Source organism: Grus americana, chromosome 18 (assembly GCF_028858705.1).
Source record: "Grus americana isolate bGruAme1 chromosome 18, bGruAme1.mat, whole genome shotgun sequence".
Taxonomy (NCBI): Eukaryota; Metazoa; Chordata; class Aves; order Gruiformes; family Gruidae; genus Grus; species Grus americana.
This window is the reverse complement of record NC_072869.1, coordinates 6,636,971-6,658,541: the sequence shown is the minus strand read 5'-3', so window position 1 is coordinate 6,658,541 and position 21,571 is coordinate 6,636,971. Positions and strand designations below refer to the sequence as shown.

Here is a 21,571-nt window from a genome sequence, read left to right as displayed (position 1 = left end):
AAAAGATATCTTTCAAAAGCAGGTAAAAAGGAAGAACTTTTAATTTATACCAATGCAATTTCTTGGCATTTGTTGCAATGAGTTTGAGACAGGATATAACAATACTTCCTGACATTTCTATCTCTTTTCTTGAATGTTACTAATATATTTTCATGAATATTTGATTTATATTTTAAGTGAACAGACTAAAACCCATTTTGCAAATCTATATAGTTAAGAAAACCCTCAAAACCAAAACACAACAATGCTAAATAAACCTTTATGCTCTCTAAAGCCAGAAATACTTTCTTGGGTGTGAGAAGCATAGAATTTCAAGTCACTACATATGTAGACTGAAGATTTTTCCTGATCTTTGTCTTGCAGGAGAGACACTGCAGCAGAAATGAATTAAGGAGTCAGTATTCTCTGGAATTTGCTCTGCTGAGCAAAGTAATTTGTTCATGACTGATAAGAGTTTTGGCTTACAAAATAAATTGTAAAAATTTTAATGTTAAGAAACTTATCTTAAAACATCATGCAAGTTTTACAAATGTACATGTTTTACAAACTCGGACTATAATAAGTATATAAAGAAAATGGTGTCTGTACCGCTACCTGAAGTCTGGCCAGAATGCTGGCCTTCTTGGAGTTCGATGAGTAGCTTCTAGAGCATGATACACTGCAGAAGCGTTTTGTTTTAGAGTAAAAAGCGTCACGGACACCAACCATTCCACACATCTCGCATGTAGCTAATCAGGAGAGAAAAAGCCAAATGTTAAGAGTGTAATACAGATCTCAGTAAAAATGCAGAACAAAGACGACATAAGGAAAGTCCTGTAGGTGGCACCACCAAACAGTTTCTAAAAGTGTTTGTCCCTGAAGAGAATTGCACAGAAAAATAACTTAAAATAACACCACCACCACAAACGTCAGTGAAACACTAACAACCTCAAGTTCATTGATAAAAGGGTGCCTCCTTCCTTTCCGCTCCCTATTAATTTTACCACTGGCAGAAGTGAACGACCCAGCTAAATCAGCTAAAGCCGATTTCTGTGTTTTCACAATTCTCAAGGAAACGTCTGCTTTGAATCTGGGCCTGCCAATCTTGATTTCCTCTAAATATTTAATACTTCCGACCTGAAATAAAACCAGATCTCTCTTTTGAACCATAAATTAGTATACCCAAAGTACCCTAGCCCACCAGTATTCTCTTCTAGCTTCAGAGGCTGACAGCATCACCCACTGAGCTGCTCCACGATGAATAAGAGTTTGTGACCAACTTATGCCAATGAGACAATACCAAGATCCTATCCACAGAGCACTCTACTAATCACTAATGATTTTGGCTAAAATATTTTTTCCCCAATAATAAAGGCAATCTTCCCTTTTTGTATTTTTTCCAGTATATGCTCGCTTACAGCTAGTAAGTAGTGAACAGGTATATACTGACAGACTTTATACAGTAGCAGTAATCAAGTTTGCCAACTATGGGAAGAAATATATTTTAATACATACGTATATAACATAAAGGGCAGAGAGAATATATGCCCAAGCATAGAGAGTACACACCAACATCTTCATCAAAGCTCAAAGAACAGAAACAATGTACATGAGAACATATATATATATGTATGCATATATACACAACACACATTTGATGGGAAGGCAGATGTTCCCGTACTATTTCTTTCCTGACAGCAAGATTCAAAGTCTATCTTATTTCAGTTTAGCAAAAACCAAACAATTCTCCCCTCCCAAAACAAACCAACCCCAACCCTTCAGTTTTTTTGGTCCATTTTCAATCAGGACCAACATTTGGGATTGGACTTTCACAACTCACAGCACAGGCTGAAAAACACAAATATCAAACTTTCTGTACCCATGCAGCACATACTTACCCATGCCAGATTTGCCATCTGGATAAGTATAGACCTGTCCATTGTTCTTTATAATTGGGAGACTGGACGGCAAAGGAGCAACCTCCTCTTCACTCTCATCTGAACTGGAGCTGCTGCTGGTGTCCTCACTACAACTATCATAACCGTCAAACATCCCGAATGAATCACGTCTTTTCCTTTCTGCTCGTGAAGTATGTTCTGTCTAAAAATTAAAAAAAAAAAACCAACCAAAAACAAAAAAGACACCCCAACAACAAAAACCCCAAAGAATAGCAGTGTGTTCTGAATGCAAGTATTTCAAAGTCAAGCTTAAAAAGTTCCAAAGGTCAAAGTCAGCCTTCAGAAGTAGATACACTAACAAACTGCCCTATCAGCACAGAGATATGAGCCACATATTGCCAATTAAATTGGTATTAGTAGAGTCCAAACCAGCCAATTTTTGGTATTGTGATATACAGGAAGAAAAATCTCTCTCACGGTCCACTGAGAATACACAGTAGCAGTCCATACATTTCTTTTCCTTGGTATCTTCAGAGTTCATTAATCCTGATGTGCTGAATAATGACAGCCACACAGATCTTATATGCAAATGAGCACATTCCAGATGGCTGCAGCCAATTTCACTAAAAAATCATTCATTTGAGAAAGCTGGGCAGAGGAAAGACAGTTCAACCAAGAGGGCACTTATTCCACAGGAACAGAAATGAGAGTATATTATATCTCTGCTCTCATTGGCTTCTGGGGTTGTCAATAAATCAGTCAGCTTCCCTATGATTCAGTTTCTCACGTGTGAAACAGGAATACCTCCCTACCTCACAGGGATGTTCTGGGGACTAATACATTAACAATTATGAAGAGCTCAGTTACTATGGCAATAGGGTCTGTATAAATGCTAAAAGATAGAAAGGTGACTAATTTGCCACTGTCATATATGAAAACTTGTTACATAATAGAGTTTGCCTATAACCAAAAAAATCTGAGGTCTAATAAAAACATACAATTTTGAAGAATGCATAACAGATAAGCAATTTCCAGCAAAGACATTAAAGTATAAACAATAGATTAACTGATGTCTTTTTTTTTCTGATGCACATCCAATATATGCATTTTAATACAGTGACAATTTTCACTTTATCAATATCTTACACAGCTCTACTGAAACAAGGCGACTGCTATGTGAGCTGAGCTGCCCTCGTTAAGCTAAAAAAAAATTTCAAAGTATTTCCACTATCTTTAACAGTATCTACTAAGTTTAAGAGGAAATAAAAGAGTTAAAGAGAAGACAAAAATTCTACAACAGAGCACAAGTTAGGAGAATGAAGCACAGCCAAGAAAACAGAAAAAAATATTAAGAAAGCCTTTGCCTCTACTTCCTTTTCCAAGAGCTAATTTTATTTAAAAGTCATTGTAGACAGAAAAATAATAATATATGATTGGACTTCTCCTTCTTAAACTGCATTTGGATTCAAAGCTTTAAGATTTCATCACACTAATTCCCCAAATCCCTTTCCTAGAGAGTATATGCCTGAACATCTTCATTGCTGGATCTCATCTGAGCCTTTTCCTGCCATGCTATCCCTTTTTTGTAATATTCTCTATTCTCCTTTGCAATCTGACTAAATCCTATTATGGAGGGATTTCCTTATAGTTAAAAGGGAAAACTGATTTCCACACTGACCCAATCCTAACATCCAATTAAAAGAAAAAAAACAAACAAAAAACCAAACAAAAAACAGTAAGCACAAAAGGTTATGCAATAAGGTAAACAAATTTAAAACACTTAAAGCAGCTCTGAAATAAAACAACAAAAAAAAATCAGTGTAATGTTAAGTATGCACACATTCCTCAGCCAACTCTTCAAAATTATGTTAAAACCAATCAAAACTTAGCATAGGGCATGACTTGACATCTCCTTGAGGGAACAGACATCTGCCTGAGGTAGCTAGGGTAACAGTCACGATCGTTAGAGGAAACACTGCGCGGTGGGAGAACCCCACCTAGTCCTGACCTGCACTGGTAACAAGTCCTACCTGTACACCATTACTGATGCTATTAGCCAGCAGATGCCAGACCAGTTATTTGTTTGTGTGTGCACGTGCACGTAGATCAAGGCAGAAGTTGAGCACAACGTTGCCATGGATACTGTGTTCTGCGAACAGTGCCAGTAATTTACAGATCAGAACATGAAGACTAGTCATCTTCCTCAAGATTTCATGAACTCCTTAACGTCTCACAATATTTAACTTTCCCTGACCACAGCCTCTGCTAAGAAACAAAACGCAATACCATATTAACCATTCACAACAGTAACACCAGAACACCCTGATGCCTTCCAGTATTACAGACAGATATTAGCAGTGTTTCAGAGTGCCCACGCGCAGGATCTCCTTCCTCATATTCACTCATCCTCCCTAAGTCAGCTGATCCAGTTTCACTAAGAGATTAGGGCCTCATCCCACATAAAGGAGGACTTCAACCCTTCAGCGGAGGCTGCAGTACAAGGTAGTCTTGGGACATTCCTTTTCTATTCCAGACTGGAGAACTCTGGACCCACACAGCAGCTCTGCTTTGCCCAGTTACGCTGCCGGCAGAGATGTGAAATGCTGCACCAGCAGCAGAAGAGAAGCACAGCCCACTCCCAGTCCCTCCGACGCCCCTTGCTACAGTAGAGAAACTCCATAGCCAGCTGTCCTGGTTTTCAGCTGGGACAGACTTAATTTTCACAAGAAGCTGGGAGGGGACACAGTCAGGACAGCTGACCCAAACTGGCCAAAGGGATATTCCATACCATATGACATCACGCTCCAGATGTAAGGGAGGAGGAGAAGGGGTTGCTGCTTGAGGACAGGCTGGGCATCAGGCTCCAGGGGTGAGCAAGTTGCATTGTGTATCACCTGCTTTGTATATTCTTTTGTAAGTGTTGTTATTATTTTCCTCTTCCTTTGCGGTCTCAGTAAACTGTCCTTATCCCAACCCACAAGTTTTACCTTCTTCCCATTCTCCTCCCACCCTGACCCTGCCAGTGCTTAGCAGCCAGCTGCGGCTAAACCACACACCAGCACTGCTCCCATTGCAAAGGAAGGTGAAAGAAGAAACAGGACGTTAGAGGCAAGATGAAGGACCAGTGGCACAGAAGGGAAGACAGTCTGCTCCGAGCAAGTTGAAGCATGGTGCAAGATTACAATTGTAGATACCACAACAGCACAGTTGGGTCTTTTTTTTTGTTCTTCTTTTGCATCATGTATATTTAGAACCTCAATATTACTGCCAAGCCCTCTTTGCCAAAATATCCACAGATGAGAAAGATAACATTTTCACTTCCCATATGGAAAGTTGGGCCCTCTACTAAGAAAATCATTCTTCAGCATTATATGAGTTCCTAAGTAGCAATCATCAAGTTTGTCAAGTTTAACTACACTGTCAAAACAAGTCACCTTTCCATTTACTTTATATTGGGCCAAATCGCCCCAGTTCAAGTTATGAATGATTCACAACAGCAGCTTTTCTTTTTTATAAAACATTTTTATCCAAGCTTTTGCCAGAAGATGACTGTGTTTGCCAGATAATTTATGTAGTACATTCTTAATGTTATAATCTGGATCATAATTCTGGGGAAATTATTCAAAACATGTTTTTTGAGACTCGAAAAAGGTACAGTCCTGCAACAAAAAAAATACAAAGTACTTTGTGCATAGAAGTAGGTGGAAGTTAGGGAGGATGATATGCAAATACTTATGCTGGAATTTTGCTAGAGGAGATCAAAACATTTCTATTTTGATAATAAACACCGCTAAGGTTCTTTTTAATCCATGTTGAAACACAACATTTGTAGAAAGAAGTGAACAACACGTGGAATCTCCAATAACCCTTCCTGTAGAACTTAGAGGTCTTGTTCTTTTACAGACTCCATCTATCATGTGAAACAGAAAAAAGTTGGGGTACAACTCTGAACTCAAAGGCATCCTTACAAAAAGGACAATAAAAAATACCTCAAACAGAACCATAACTGGGAAAAAATCAGCTGCTTCGGTAACAGCAGCAGCCTGCAAGAGTTCTTGCAAGTGATGAGCAGCAGTGTGCCTTATCAGCTGACTAGCAGTATCTTGCCTGACAGAGGCGCACCTAACCATGGTACCTACAGGACCTCTAGGAATGGAAGCCTCCAAGAACAGCTTATTATCCTGCAAGGTGTTCCCGCTGAATTTTGAGACACTGTCTACAAGAATGCAGTCCTTCACTAACAGTAGTGGCAACCTGATCTAAGAATTACAACCATAGTAAGATCAATCCATGTTTCACAATATAGGCATACAAGGAAAAAAATTGTTTCCTACTCTTAGAAGCTGGATTCAGCACCGAAAAAATCACGCAGAGGAGGCTGTCTTTTCCTCAAAACTGAACCCTATCACTTCTTTGCCTTCTAACAAATAAGGGAATAGCATCCTGCCTATCTGCAAAACATGACTGGAGCAGGAATCTGGCTTACTATAAAACACAGAACCTTAAGCAGTGGCTTAAGTAGCTCCACTACTAAGACAGTCTACTAGTGCATTAAGCAGAAGCAACACACAAACAAAAGAACAGGACAAACTTTTAGGCATACTGGCTAAGGCTTATTTTCCAAATGAGATTACTGGTTCCTCAACAGGGAAGATTTTTAGACAGAGCAATACCAAGTCTAGGGTAAGCAGGACTGGCAAATAAGCCTGAACGACTATTTGCTTGGGGGTTTTCTTGCATACTTTTCTTTATTGAAGGGATGGGTGGAGAAAGGAACTCTTAAGAACTGCTTTCGTATTCTGCCCAACTTCCCATTTTCCTGTTCTTCCTCTCCTCCCTGTGAATACTTGGCAACAGTGAATTTTTAAGAAATACTCTTAATTAACCATTACACAAGGCAAACAGTAAGATAAGTAATATAACTAAGGAAACCGGTTTCCCTAAAAGCAGGAAGACAACTCTAAGCAAATATGAAAAATAACTAGTTTCTCACTCTCTTAACATACAGTGCTATATAAATACAGTTGAATTTGGTCAGCACATTATAGCATACATTCTTTGAGTGTAATAACTGCTCTTTCAGCAGAAAAAGTTGGTCACAAAGGGTGAACAATGCATGACCAAAACACAAAATAAAACCATTTAATGTTTAATTAGACACCAAACACTTACTCAGGAAATTGCTTTAGCGTCTTGATGAAGACTATGCTCAAGTATTGGCAAAATTTACAAGAAAGTGTTTTGAAGGTGAAAACTTGCTACAAAAAATATCCCGTTATTAAGTAACCAAACTCCTTACCCCCAAGTAAGTGCATCCTGGACAAAAGGGGATGATCCCAAAACAGTCAAAGAAAGGTTTAAAACCACTCAAAATGGTTGTTGCTACTATTGAATCAATTTGGTGCTTGAATTCAGAAAGGCAGCGATTTAGAGCTTTGAGTACAAGAGCTGTAGCTTAACAAAGGCCTACCAGCACCTATACAGATAGGCATCACTTTCTATATTCAGATCTAACTCCCAGAAACATGACAGAAGTATGGACAGATGGTATTTGAGGCCAAGGTCAACAATGAGGTCACCACAACCTTGAAGCCAAGGGTCTATGATAAGACACATTTACTTAAATCACATATCCTTAACAGATCGTGCATTTCCCAGAGTCTACTTCCAAGCTGGTATTAAATTCGATGCACAGCTTTTGTTTTCAGAAGTTCATTAATGTTTTAGGCTACAAGCTTAGTTTAGCTCTGGATGTTAGCATTAGGAAACAAGATGATGGAACTAATTTATTACAACTCTTCTGAATGTAAGCTGGCCAAAATAATTTGCTGTAGTAATACTAGCTTGCCCCCTGTGGAACTGAAGTCTAATTGTGCCTCACAGCATAACAAAAAAAAAAAAAGGGAAATTAAAACATGGTACCAATTTAAAGGAAACATACTTTCAGCTTTCATTAAAAACAAACAAACAAAAAAAACCCCAAAGCTAAACATCTTGGGATTCCTGGAAATCAGAACCAACCAGATTTACTTTTTTTTTTTTATAAGCAACTCACCTCTATCTGGAAATGTGCCTTCCACTCTTATTATAAGTAAAATCTCTGCTGGAAAATTACAGAAATGTTTTTTCCTGTCTCTTCATTTGCTATGTATGACAGCATTTTGTCTGAAGCCAGTTTCTGCTGTTTGCCAATGGTTTTGTCCATAGCCTCTTCCCCAGGGGGTTTCACACAAGAGGGGAGACTCTTTCATAAAAAAATATATCAAATTAGCAGGCAATTTTGGAGGGGGTGTGTGATGATTAATATGTGAAATATCTGAGTTTTGAGAAAACTGAAAATCTCTTACAAACTCCATTATGTTTCTACAGAGCCCTTATAGGACTGTCTGGAAGAGGCAAATGTTTCACTTTAAACACTGTGTTACCATTTAAAAAAAATCAATTTAAATGTAAAAAAAAACAAAAAACCAACAGCAACCCAAAACCAAAGTCTTCAACACCTGAATTCATTCCGTGTGCTCAGAGCCAGATTCAGCAAAATATCACACATGCCCAGAGTGTACCGACTTACCTGAGAAATGAAGGTATGCAGTAGTAGTTTGCAGAAGGTATCAAAAGCCTTGCAAAATTAAATCAAATTTTAGAAGGTAAGAGAAATGAAAGCCAATGAGAGGGAACTTTTGTACATATTTTCATTACTGCCACACTCATCTAGCTCTTTAGGGAACCACAATAAAGAGAATTCTCGCTTTCAGTCTACAATCCTTTTGCACATGCACAAGCCACCCTCCACAACAACACCTAAACTATTCTTGTGGCATAAACAATAACTTCCACAGAGGAGAGTGTATACCTCTGCTGTCTTTCCCTATAACTTACATTACACACTTCCTCAAAATGATCCCTAGGCACAAGCAACGAGTAAGGACTACTAAACTACCAAGTTTGATTGCTTTTTAAAAGGAATATATTGGTTTAGTTCTCATTTAATGTTCCAGGTTAGACTCTCTCATAGACCTTTTATTCTATTCCTTACAAGTTGAAATCAGACTGTTACAAATGAATACAAAAAACAAATAAGTAAGTGCAGGTTCTCCAACTTGCAAAATAACCTTAATTTAAAATACAGAAGATTGCCCTGCAGCTTTCAGTTTTAACTGGGTTTAGATGTGAAAATCACAAGGGCTGCCACCCACGTTTTAAATCGTTATTATAAAATTAATTACTTTTTCACATGCAGTACTTTCTACCATAATCAGCATATGCTTTGCAGTAGGGTTTTTTTTTTTTAAAGCCACACTGGACAGAAATTGTTACACTTTAAAACATTTCCAGCAACAACCTGAAAGTGAAACTGGTTTCACGGGTTTACTGCTCCTCGCATTAAGAACAAAGTCACAATATTAACAGTCACAAAAATTATATGGAGGGGGGAACTGGATGCAGAGCATCTTTAACTTTTGAAGTGCTAACATTAAAGAACACTCTACAGCACTTAAAATGAACACGACTGGAAAACTAAACCTTAAAGGCTTTAGCTGTAAGAGGAAGTTGCTGAAAAACCAGCACTTCAGTGGACCACTAAGAGAAGCGTATCCGAGTACGCCTGCATCGCTCAGAACGAGAGACTCTGAAAGTTTTCACTACCGACCCCGACTGCGGGCAGGAAAGCGAAGGGGAGGAAGGAAGAGACCCGAAGCCCAGCCCGGGAAGGCCGGGGCAGAGCGCAGCGCTCCCCCGCAGACGGGATCACAACAAAGGGGGAGCCGCCGCTCTCCGCCTCCACGTGCCCGCGGCTCCTCCGCGGGTGACAGGCTCTGCGGCGCTGCCAGCACCCACCCACGGCTCCCCACGGCTCCCACCGCGACACCCCGCCTGCACCAGCCCCCGGGGGGCGGGGGGCCCTCCGCCTCGGGCTGCCCCCACTCCGCGGGACGGCTCGGCTCCGCGGGGCTGCCCGCATAAACTTTCCGCGACAGCACTCCGCAGAAAGCCAGCCCGAAGCCAGCCCCGCTCCGCACCCCGCGGGAGGCCGGCACGGCGGAGCCCCCCGCCCCGGGCTGGCACCCCCCCGCAGAGCCGCACCGTGCCGCCCCCCCCAAAAGCCGGAGGGCGCTGGGGCTGCTCCCCTCCCACACAGGTGCGGCAGCCGGCCTCCCCCAGCACAGGCACCGAGGGGGGCCGCTCAGCCACCAGCCCCCCCAACCCCAGGCTGCCCCCCGCGCCCCGCCGCAGGCCACCCCACCGCTCCCCTCAGGCGCCGGGAGCTCCGCTCGCCCCTTCAGCGGGGCAGCCCCCTGCCGCGGCTGCCGCCTCCCCAGGGCTGTGGTACTCACCAGGTCCTTTGTGTTTTCCATCAGGCCCTCATGGGCAGGAGACGCCCGCTGCCTCTGCCCCCTCCCCTCGGCTCGGCCCCCTCCGCCTGCCGCCTCCCCCTGCGAGGGGCCGGGCCCGGCGGGGCAGGAGGCGGCCTGGAAAGTTCAGCCTCTCACTCAGCCGGAGAAAGAAACCCAACTCCCTGCGCCGGAATATCAACAACATTAACATAACGCCTCTGCGCATGCGCGGCGCCCGGCCCACCGCGCGCCCTCATTGGGCTCCCAGCTGTTTGGGGCTTCCTCGCTCGCCGTACCCCTTCTGGGAAAAACCATTCGGAAACGGGGGGGTTCAGCGGCAGAGCAGCGGTTGGAAGAGAAAAGCAGCCCCGCCGCGGCTCGTTTTGTCTTTCGGTAGATGGCGGCACGCGCGGGGAGGCCGCTGGGGCGCCGGCGAGGAGCGCTCGTTGTCACAGGGGGCGGTGGACCCCTCTGGGCGCGCAATGGAGCGGCCCAGCCGTGCGCCGCATCACATGGAACGCGGAGAAGAAGGAGGAGGAGAAAGGAAGGCAAAGAAAGAAGATCACGTGACAGCTTATTGGGGCTGGGGGCTGGCCGAGTCACGTGGGCCGAGGAGGGGCAGCGGAGCCAGCCTATCATCCCGGGGGGCGGGGCAAGAAAGGTGATATTAGGGGTCACGTGGACAACGGCACGCGTTCCGGTTCCGGCGCGCGGCGGCCCCGTGAGGAGCGATGCAGCCCGCGGCGCCTCGCCCGGGCCCGGCGGTGGCCGGTACGGCGGCCGTGAGGAAAAAGAAGAAAGTGAAGAAACTGGGGAAAACGAAGAAAATAGTGAAGCGGCTCCAGCCGTGCGCGGAGACGACTGAGCAGGCGGCGGCTGAGCAGCAGGCGGCGGCTGAGCAGCAGGCGGCGGAGGAGGCGGCTCGCCGCGCCCGGCACTTGAAGGCACTCTCCCGTACGTCGGGCGCCGAGCGGGAGCTGGAGGAGTTGGTGTTCGGCGACAGCCTCAACGCGGAGGAGGACGAGCTGCTGCAGCGCCTGGCCGGCCCCCAGCGGGTAGGGCTGTGGGCCCGGCGGGCGGCTCCTGCCCCGCGGCCTTTCCTGAGGCCCGAGCCCCGCCGGAGGGGAGCGCTGGGAGGCGGCGGGTTCCGCGGCCCCGAGCAGGGGCTGGTGCTTGCTTTGGGCTCCTTGCCCCCGCCTGTTCCCTCTGCGCCGTGTCTGTCGTCTCCCTCCACCGATCGTGGCTGGGCTAAAACGGCCTGTTTGGTTGTTTTCAGCTTAAGGCTACAGAGAGGAAAAGTCTGCGGAAAGACTCCAGTGATTCAGAAGTAGAAAATGAAGCAAAAAGTAAATTCTTGTCAAAAAAGCCAGCCTGGGTGGATGAAGATGATGAAGCTGAGGAAAAGTAAGTTCAAGTTTGGAGGTAGGAATTGCGTGTCACACTTAAGAGTGACTGTAAGTGGCTTCAGTTTGAGTGATCTTCATGTTCTGTGTGTTTTTTTTCCCTCTAGTGTTGATATGACCCATAGGTATAGGAGAGATTTCATGAAAAGTGATGCTGAGAAGACACTTACTAAGAAAAAGCTAAAAAGAAGACTCGAAGAACAGTGAGTTTCATTACTATTGTTGTGGCTAACTTTATGATGAGATAAGATGCGTTTATGTGACATTCAGATCTTTACCTCCTGGTATTCATGTGGCTTGTTTAAAACTATTACTTCTTACAGTATTTGCAGTATTTTAAAATCCAAAATAATACTAAGAAGAGTAAATAAAATGTGCATTAGCATTGTCTAGACTAATTTGTTTAATACTTGTTTTAGTAGAGGTGCACAAACTAATTTGTCTTCTAGAGAGTTATACCAGAAACTTTTAATAGTGCTACATTGCTTTGGAAATGTAATGGTGGAAGATTCTTAGTATCATACTATACTTAATGTGGTATATAAGAATGAGCTGAGATGTGAACATAGTCAGATAGCAAATTAAATGTTTAGATGTGTTTGGGTTGTCTTGGTATTAGCACGTATCACTCCAAAGAAGACCGCTTTAATGTTTGGCACCAATTTTGCTTTAGTTTCATGTTCAGGAAGTCAGCAAAACCCAGAAAGCTGAGTGAAATTTCAAAAAAAATCCATAGTGTTCTAAGTGCAAGTAATCTTGCAAAATTGTAACTATGTCTTGTAAAGTACTTAACGCATAGAAGGAAATTACTTTCTCAAAAAAGTTTGGTTGTTTGTTTTTCCTCCTCCCCTCTCCCTCTTCTCTTGCTAGGTTTCAGCGAGCTATGGGAGGAGTTCCTGCCTGGGCTGAGTTAGGAAACAGGAAGAAATCCAAAAGGACTGCAAGTGATAGTAAATAAATCCATTACTATTCTAATAAGGGTTTCTGTGTTTCCCTATTCAGCTTCTTAGAAAATACTTATTTTTTGTTTTCTCAGTTTCAGTAGTGTGATAATATGCTGGAGAAGTCAGCTTTATTCCTTCCTTCAGTGTGCTTTGATTTAATTTGTTTCTTTCAGGAATTTGTAGGTTTTCATGTGGGAGTGTTTGTGGAATTAACCCTTTCAATGTGCTTTGTTTTAATTAGGTGACAGTGATGAAGATGATGATCTGCTCTGCAGGACTGGCAATTTCATATCAAACTCTGAGTCCCTGCCAAGAGGTATTTTGAAGGTAAAAGCAAGTGTTGTCTTTCCACCTTAGTGTGACCCATATGCCCACTTTGACTTCTTTGTTCTATTTGGGCAGTAAAATTAGTGATATGAATTTCTTCTTTGTTTCTGTAACTGGAATCTCTAAAGAGTAAACAGTTGGACAAATTGGATAGTTCACATCGTGAAAGCATGAAAAAATAAATTGAGAAGTATTGTTTGACATAAGAACTATTTTATGTACTCTAAAGTAGCATCTTGTAGTAGGATTTTCACTTCTGCATAGGAAGGGTGGGATTCTCCCACAACTTTGAGGCTACTGAAATGGTCTTTGAAAAGTGACAGCCTTAAATGAGTGTTTCTTACACTCTGTCTTCTACAGCTAATTCAGATAAGTCAGAATCCAACTAGCTTTATGTAGACTGTTAATTTCAAAGTCAGTAGAAAGGCTAGTTAGTTTATCTTATATCTACACTGCTGCACTGAAGCAACTTACCAAACTTACTGTGTGTATGTTCTGCTTATGTCATGCTGTCTAAAAGTTCATCATAGAGTTTGAGATCTTGCTCTTGCAGAATAAAGAGCTATTAAACTGCCTGTTCATCAGCATAAGCAATAATACAGAAGTTCTATTTTTGTTTTAACTGCTTGATCTGTGTTCTAGATGAGCACCTGCTTGCCTGCAAATCAGGAACGTTTTGCTAATGGAAAACTGGCAACTGTGCAGTTTCATCCATCTGCTCAAGTAGTCATGACTGCTGGACGCGATCGATCTGTGTCACTCTTTCAGGTGAAGAATTTCAATCTATACTATGTAAATGGCCACTAATGCAGAATTTTTTTTTTTTTTTAATACGTATACCTAAGCCTGGAACGATAGAATTTTCTCTCTTCCTGTGATGGTGGGCTCACAGGGGGTGTAATGTTTGTGGTTACAATGGAACTTGCTTGGTTAAAGGTATCTTGTTGGAAGAAATTTCCATCTGTAACTTCATACCAACGACTTGCAGAGTATGGGCAAACTTAGTTGTATCAGGTTTTAGTTGAAGATTTTTTTTAAAACAATGTTTGGTTTTAAGGTTTGCAGTGACGAGGACTAAATATTTTTTTCTTAAGTTGTTTGTAAAGCCTACAATGTGAGGAGCAGTCCACTTTCATTTAAAACTGTAATAATGCTGAGAAAGCATTTTGGGGGTGGAGAGACTGTACTGCAGCAGGAAGCTACACAACCTTGCCCTGCTCCTCTGAAAACTAAAGGACACTCTTGTCCTGCTCCTCTGAAAACTAAAGATCAAAACTCTATTTAGGAACTTTCAACATGGCCCAGTATCCGTGAAGTGGTCAAAGACACAAGATGACTTTGACACTCCCACAGGGCTGCAGGGAAGAACAATATGAAGCAAACCTTTCCATTTAGAAAAACGGAATAAAGTGATTATTTGAACGAAGCATGGGCAAGACAGCAGAAGAGCAAGAGGTGTGAAGTATATCCCGGATGGCTGGGAGTGCTTGATATATGGGGTGAGAAGACAAAAGCCAGGCTATTTGTAGATTGGGAAGACAGAAAGAGATTAGTGCACCAAACTGGTGTACCTCTTACTGCTTAGGTCTCTCGTACTGGCTAGTTGAGATGAAATTTCTATGTAAAAGTATTTGATACGTTCCTTAATATGATGATCTGGTTTCTTTTTTGAAGGTTGATGGTATAAGGAATCCAAAGATACAGAGCATCTATTTAGAGAGTTTTCCAGTCTATAAGGCTTGTTTCAGTGTTGATGGAGAACAAGTTATAGCCACTGGTACTCACCACAAAATGTTCTTTGTGTATGACATGATGAGTGGAAGTATTATTCCTATGGAGAAAGTAAGAGGTATGTTTTACAGTACTTTAAGTGTCTGGACATAGTTGAAGCTGTCCCAAATAGACAGGACATATGAATTTGCTTTAAAAGGAAATGCAGGGAATTACTGGATGAACTATTTTTAACTTTTCAGGGATCTTTACTCAAGTACCTTTAGCTTTAGTTTGGGATATTAAAAGTTAATTGTCACACATAAACAAGGTTGAGTTGTAGCTTTACTGTGACAGTGTATTACAGAAATGAAAAGCTGAAGTGGGAGTCAGGTCTTACCCATGTTCATGATACCTCTGAGTGTTGAGGAAAAAGAAAAAATTATGCCAATTTGAAGTTTTGAATCTCTTTTTTAAAGGTGTGGAGGAAAGATTTCTCAGAGACTTTGAAATCTCTCCAGATGGATCATTTATGCTTGTAACTGGAACTTCAGGTTACCTTTACTTGTTGTCAATGAAGGTAATTTCTCTTCATGTAGCTTCAGTTTCTTGGTACCTTTTTCCTTTTGAGTCTGCTTGCTTATATTTAATCTGAAAAGCAATCTAGCTTTCAGTTGAAACAAAGGTATGGCGCATACAGTGACAGCCTTCAAAAATGAGCTGCTGAATGAATCAACTAATGGTAGCTTTAGAAAATTATTTTGGGGTGTCTGAGAATTTTTTTCTGACTATGCAGTTCTCCGGGACTGGTGGAGGTAAGGCCAGAGTTTCATGGGTTCTTAAGCTGTCACTGGAAAAAGTTTTATGTCGGTGTTGTATTTCAGTTGATTGCATGAACGCTGTGCTGGCAAAAGGAATGGCCTCAGCATGGAAACTGGCATCTGGGGGCGGAAGAAATATAGGACTGCTTTTTTGGGAATAGTGCTAGTGCATGCTGGTGTACCGTGTTCATGAATCATGCCATCTACTGTGATTCATATTGCATATAGAATTTTTTCAGTTAAATTTTAAAATGTCATATGGTGGCAGCATATGGATTTGTTTTAAACTTTTACGAGGAAAAATACTTTTTAAAGAAAGTTCAGTTCCATTATATAATGAAGACCCTTCAGTGAGGGAGCAAATGCGTGTTTATTGAACTAACTGTGGTTGTGCAATAATAAATTGATTGTGGACTCACGAGCATCAGCTTGTGCTCTGGTCTGCAGGTACTGAAAATGTTGATGCTCAAGATTTTTATGGGACAGGAGTGTGGAAACAACTTTCCTACAGATTTTTGGCAGAATCATTGTCACCATTGTTGTTCTTCATCCTATAGACAAAGGAACTGATTAGCACTATGAAGGTAAATGGAAGATGTACTGCATCTGCTTTCACTCCAGACAGCAGTAAAATATATAGCTATTCAAGTAAGTATTCTCTCTAACAGCGCTGATCGTAATTCTATTCAAATTGCATAAGTTTTTATAAATCATTTATTGTTTTACAAAAATAATTAAAGACTTTATGCCAGTATCTGGCCTAAAAATACAACCAAGTGACCATCCATTAAAGAATGGAGTTAACTATTTTAGTATGCCTTTAGTGTTGGTTTTTTTTTTTTAAATACCCTGTATTTGATAGTTGTAAATGAGCTAATAGTTGTCATCTAATGAATTTTATTTTACCAAAATAGACAAGCAATGTGTTCTGTATATATGGCTTCTATAATCTTCTACTTTATTCTGCAACCAGAGGAAGGCGAAGTTTTCATTTGGGATGTGAGAAGCAGAAAGTGTCTACACAAATTTGAAGATGAAGGTTCTTTGGAAGGAAAGTGCATTGCTGTTTCAAAAAATAACCAGTATGTGGCATGTGGGTAAGTGACTTGGATTTCATAACTTTTTCCTATCTCATTTTGAAAGTTCTTCAGTAAACTTATTGGTGGCTGGTGAGAGTATAGGAACATGGAATAAGTCTGGTTTTAATAAGGTTAGAGTAGATGTGAATAGATGAATATTGCCTGTTTTATGATAATCATTTAATTTGTCCTATGTCTGTGTAAAATACCATAACACACTTTATACCAGTATCACTCCTGGTGTATTACTGTTGCCTTATATGGGTTTAGCAGTTAATTTTGAGATCATACTGACTGAAATCACAAATTCTATAGTACAAACGTCAATTCAGGGACTTCCCTCTTTTCTAGTTCTCTTTCCTATACTCCTAATTTCGCTCCTGCAAGATATGTGTTAGCATTTGAAAAGATGCCTCAGCTCAAAGCTGCAAACTTGAAAGTGTTTCTCCAAGTATACTTGCTGAGATGGAACTTCAGCTACCGTATTCAATTCTTTTAAATGAGACTAGCAAATACTTAAGTACAGTATGCATTTTCTTAGCCCACTGTAGAAGAGGATTTTTAAGTGGACTTACTCTACAGGGTATAAAAAAAAATAAAACCCCCTTGAAACTATTTCAGAGTCTTTTGTTACCAAGCTCTCATTGCTTTCAATTCATTCTATGAAAGAGGTGGGCTTATCAGGGCTCTCCACAGTTAAGTGTGTCTCTTTTAAATAAATAAAAAACCCCCACCAAACCCCTCCACTAAATATTGTTACAGACTCCAAAGCAAAATAAAGCTGCAAACAAAATATTGTTACAAACTCCAGTAAACAATTGGAAATTTCATTTTTAGTTGAATGGTGGCTATAGATAACAAGGTAATATGTACTGTAAATGCTACTTCTTGGTACAGTCTTTAATTTCTTTTTTTAGGTCAGCTTCTGGAGTCGTAAATTTATATACTACTGATGTCTGTCTCAAGGAAAAACATCCTAAACCAGTTAAAGCCATAATGAACCTAGTTACATCTGCTACATGTGTGACCTTCAATCCCACCACGGAAATTTTGGCAGTGGCTTCCTGTGAAACTGATGAGGCTGTCAAATTGGTATGTTCAGCTTCTTTACTGCAAGCTCTTTTTGTATCTTGATCAAAAATGTTCCTGGTGACATAATAAAACTGATATTGAGCAGATAGGTATACTGGAAAATTTGCTAGACCAAGATGATCAGGACATGTACAGGATACCATACATTTATAAGGAAATGTTTTGTGGTTTTTTTTTTTCTTCAGGGAAGTTATTCTGAAAATAACATGGTCTAGTTTACCTTTTGGTTTTCCCTTTTTAAAATGCCCTTATTTCAGTGCTGTAAATATAACTTGGCAACAAATATGAATTTTTCAGCAGCTGTTAACTGTAATGGTCTTACTGTGTGGTGTTTTTCCTAGCTCATTCAAAATCTTGCCAGCCTTGTCAGAATTCTGGCCAACAGCAGAACTATTGAATTAATCTGAGGGCTTGGAAGCCTATTTTTACTTGCTTAGATGTAATTACTTAAAAATAAATGAATACCAATATTTGGTTTCATAGCGTGTTCCCTGCACCTCGTTTCTCCAGTAGAACCCCTATATATGAGTGGTGTAGGATCGGAATAGAACTGAACATTTGAACTTAACGTTGACCTTCAATTTCAAATTTGTATTTTAATTTGAGTTCTAGTGGCTTTTTCCTAATGATTATAACTAATGGCCTATTTCTCAACAGGTACACATTCCTTCATATACTGTGTTCTCAAACTTCCCAGTGTTCAGAAGAAAACAGATTTATCTTGCTCAATCTATGGACTTTTCTCCCAGAAGTGGTTTTTTCTCTGTAGCAAATAACAAAGGCAAAGCTTTGTTATTTAGGTACGTATTAAGTTAGGTTTATTAATCCTAGCTAATATGTTTATATTCTGTCAGATGGGACAGATGACTGGTAAATTACAAGGTTTGACTTTGTGATCTGAATTTCACCTGATGACTTAACTGAGTGCGGAGCTGGCTTTCCCTTCTGGAGAATGAGCGTTGTTTGTTGTCTGATTATAAAATAGGCATTGCTGCAGGCATCCCTGTCAAAACTGTCATTGTCCTTTTCTGAAATAAGTAGGATGTAAAAAGCCAGATGCTGGATGCTCTCCCCATTTAAAAAAAAAGTAGTTCAGAGGATTAGAAGATCTGTGTTAACATCCGTATCTGGCGTGGGTTTGCTCTAGTTGTAAAGGCAGGGCGAATAGCATCATTGGAGGGAGGGTGACTGAATGCTGGCACAGGTTGCTCAGAGAGGTTGTGGAGACTCTGTCCTTGGAGATACTCAAAAGCCATCTGGACGTGGTCCAGGGCAGCTGTCTCTGGGTGGCCCTGCTCTGGGCAGGGGGTTGGACCAGGTGACCCCAGAGGTCGCTACCAGCCCCAACCGTTCTGTGATCAGTGCTCTGGCTCGCTGAGGTTTTAAGGCTTGCCGCACATGCTGGCTAGTGCGTGGGGCAAGACGTCATGGTTTGTTGTGAGGGCATAGGAATAGATGTATTCTCTTGGCAGCTTACTGTTACATTCTAAAATCCTATTTTTAATGTGGAAGTCGAACTCAGTGGTTGATGTCTGACAGCTAAGCTTAACTTTAGCCTTTTTCTGAGAAAGGAGAAGTAGTGGGAGAAGTAGTTTTTTCTGCTGGTGTGGTGAGGGGTAAGGAGCGATAATAACTCAGAGCAGGAATATTTCTTTAGACAAAGTAACTTTGTGATACTTGAAAAAAATTTGTATTTTCAATGTGAGATTTTAATGATTTACAAAGTCTGATAGGGAGCATTTATAAAAAGACTCCCAGACAAGTCCGAAAATGTGAATAAGTCTTGTGATTTGTCCTTTATTTGAATGTGAACTGCATATTATAATGACACTTCAAGTAAATCTAGCACGTGGATGATTGCTATCTTTTGCTGCACCTATGTTTCAGATTAGCTGAGTACTCAAAGTGACACTACTGAATAGTTGTTGCTTTTTTGTGTTGTTCACTCCACAAGTTACTGAAAAATTTTAAATCTGTGTCAACTTTTTTTTCTTCAGGCTGAAACATTATTCAGATTTTTGAAAGAATGTACAGGAGAAAATGGACCAGTAATCAAGGTAAAAGTAGCACTAGAACTGTTGCCAACATTGTCTTGAGGAACCTTATTTTCATTTTGCTACCTCCACCTCTCTATAGATGGCAACAAGTTCTTAGTACTGTGTAATCGGAAACTGTTCTGTCTGGATCACTCATGTAGTAGGTTCCATGTGATGGGCAAGAGTCAGGCTTGTCTTATCAGTCTTAGCTTTTCTAATAATACTTTTGCAGGGAGCTGGTAGTTCAACTAAACTTCTGCTCAGTGCTGTTGACAACAGTTTTAAAAATCTGAATATATTTAAATCAAACTCCTAGGCAGTGTGGTTAAAAACAGCTGTAGGCTGGCAGATACTTGGCTTGATCCTGTTATGAAGTCATGTAAGTGTGCCCACACAAGTCTGCATAATTGCAAATTCAGATTACATAAGTTACTGAAATTTGAAGGGTAGCTTGTGTGCAGATATGATTTTATGGTACACTTTAACCTCTTCTTGGGAAACTGGGAAGGCCTGTAGCCTTGACAGTAATACAGTAGTTCTGTTTGACCCAAAATGCGTTAATGATTGGAAGGTCGACTCATTCAGACTGGAAGCAGGTATGTCTTCTGCATGTGAAGCTTGAATAAAAGTTTGTGATGGCTAAATGTTTGGAAGATACTAACAAAATTCTCTGTACTGATCTTTCCCCAGGTGTTGTAACCTGCAGATACAAGTACACTGACAAAATCAAACAAGTTTTTTTATTTTGTATGGAAATTCAAAAATACTAATATAACATCTATGGTTTTGAATGTTGTTTCTTAATAAAAAGTTTCCAGGCAAGTTGTTTCAACTTTTTCCAATGTTTTGTGTAAGCAAATGACTAAGTAGATTTTAAGCATTAGCATTCAGGATAATGTCTTCAAGAAATGCTTGAATGTCTTTATATTTATATTTAGTTATTATGAGCATATGAAGTATTCCAGTGCTGAAACAGAAAATACTAGTTTTGTGTAAACTGTAAGCTCTGCTCCCTGTGTTTAGTTTGAGCTTTTCCATCAGCCAGGTTCATTTGAGGCTGTGTTGGAAACAGCATTTTGCTGGCTGGAGGAGCAAAGTAACCTGAAACCCTGCTGATGGAGGTGTGGTAGTTCAGCCCAACTTAATGGGCCAGCTTAGGGATAGCCTAAACCAAAAAGTGAGAACCACCACCCTCAGTTGTGCTTACTGCCTCCTATGTGTCACAAAAACAACTGTATGTAATGTGGGTTCAATTCTTAAGGAAGAGTCTTTCTGCTGGTTTTTAAATCAATTGTGAAAATTCTCATACCGTTAGGGTCACTGAGCATGGACGGCTTTACAGCTGTTGTTGCTGGTTCTTCATCTGATTCCAAATACCGCACCTCTGATCGCTTTGTTCCTGAAGTGTCCACCTCTTTCTTTTTAAATACATGAACAAAAAGGTGACTAGGAATCTGCTACAATAAAAACACTGCTTTGGGAATAAATTGTGACCAATACATCTGTCCACTTCACATGAGGGAGCTTTTTGGGCAGTAACATCAAGGACCATGGTGCTCCAGTAGCCAGTAGTGACATCATTAAGCCTTCAGTGAAAGTGAAAAAGGTACTGTGAGCATGAGTAAAAGCTAATTCTAGAACACTGTAAAAAAATTTAAATACACAAGCCTATTGTTAAATTCTTGTTATACTGAATATGTGTTTTCTGAAGTAATGGGTTTTTAAAATGGTTTTGACAGTGATTCATTGTAAAATGAGGACTTGATTTCACATGATGGAGGAAAAGCAGAATATGCTCTGGAGGTGTTGACTACAGCATTTAATCTTAGTGCAGTACTGAACCTAAAGTAAAGACCCTAGGATGGAAGAGTAAAATTAAATCATAAGCTCACTTTAAGATGCTTGCTGTAGGATTCTTCTGTTACAAACAAATTGCATAAAATCTG

General features: G+C 40.8%; 2 protein-coding genes across 17 annotated transcripts in view; one reads left to right on the top strand and one right to left on the bottom strand.

Annotated features, from left to right (window-relative positions):
* The window catches only part of MBTD1 (mbt domain containing 1), a 39,400-nt gene extending 28,641 nt beyond the window's left edge, over positions 1–10,759 (bottom strand). For 7 of the 16 annotated variants that reach the window (XR_008579700.1, XR_008579701.1, XR_008579698.1 and 4 more), the window contains exons 1-4: positions 10,214–10,759; positions 8,449–8,496; positions 1,878–2,079; positions 589–728 (exon numbers count right to left, since the gene is read on the bottom strand). Coding sequence is in view for 12 of the 16 variants with exons in the window: in XM_054846090.1 (XP_054702065.1) it covers positions 589–728; positions 1,878–2,079; positions 8,449–8,496; positions 10,214–10,234 (411 nt within the window). In the remaining 4 variants the exon portion in view is untranslated. Of the gene's footprint in view, positions 1–588; positions 729–1,877; positions 2,432–7,932; positions 8,122–8,448; positions 9,834–10,213 lie in introns of those variants that run through there. The other 9 variants (XM_054846094.1, XM_054846095.1, XM_054846100.1 and 6 more) reach the window with 8 other exon arrangements.
* Positions 10,760–10,886: 127 nt separating this feature from the next.
* Positions 10,887–20,447, top strand: UTP18 (UTP18 small subunit processome component). Its single transcript, XM_054846103.1, has 14 exons — positions 10,887–11,268; positions 11,490–11,617; positions 11,724–11,819; positions 12,487–12,566; positions 12,802–12,887; positions 13,530–13,655; positions 14,562–14,736; positions 15,077–15,177; positions 15,976–16,066; positions 16,392–16,515; positions 17,415–17,589; positions 18,247–18,389; positions 19,587–19,646; positions 20,316–20,447. Exons 1-13 carry the CDS (start codon positions 10,945–10,947, stop codon positions 19,609–19,611), a joined length of 1,674 nt encoding a protein of 557 aa, XP_054702078.1. The 5' UTR covers positions 10,887–10,944; the 3' UTR covers positions 19,612–19,646; positions 20,316–20,447.
* Positions 20,448–21,571: the final 1,124 nt, after the last annotated feature.

Coding starts and splice junctions, on each gene's coding strand:
- UTP18 (XM_054846103.1), top strand. CDS start 10,945: ATGCAGCCCGCGGCGCCTCGCCCGGGCCCGGCGGTGGCCGGTACGGCG. Junction 11,269..11,489: donor GCCTGGCCGGCCCCCAGCGG/GTAGGGCTGTGG, acceptor GGTTGTTTTCAG/CTTAAGGCTACAGAGAGGAA. Junction 11,618..11,723: donor GATGATGAAGCTGAGGAAAA/GTAAGTTCAAGT, acceptor TTTTCCCTCTAG/TGTTGATATGACCCATAGGT.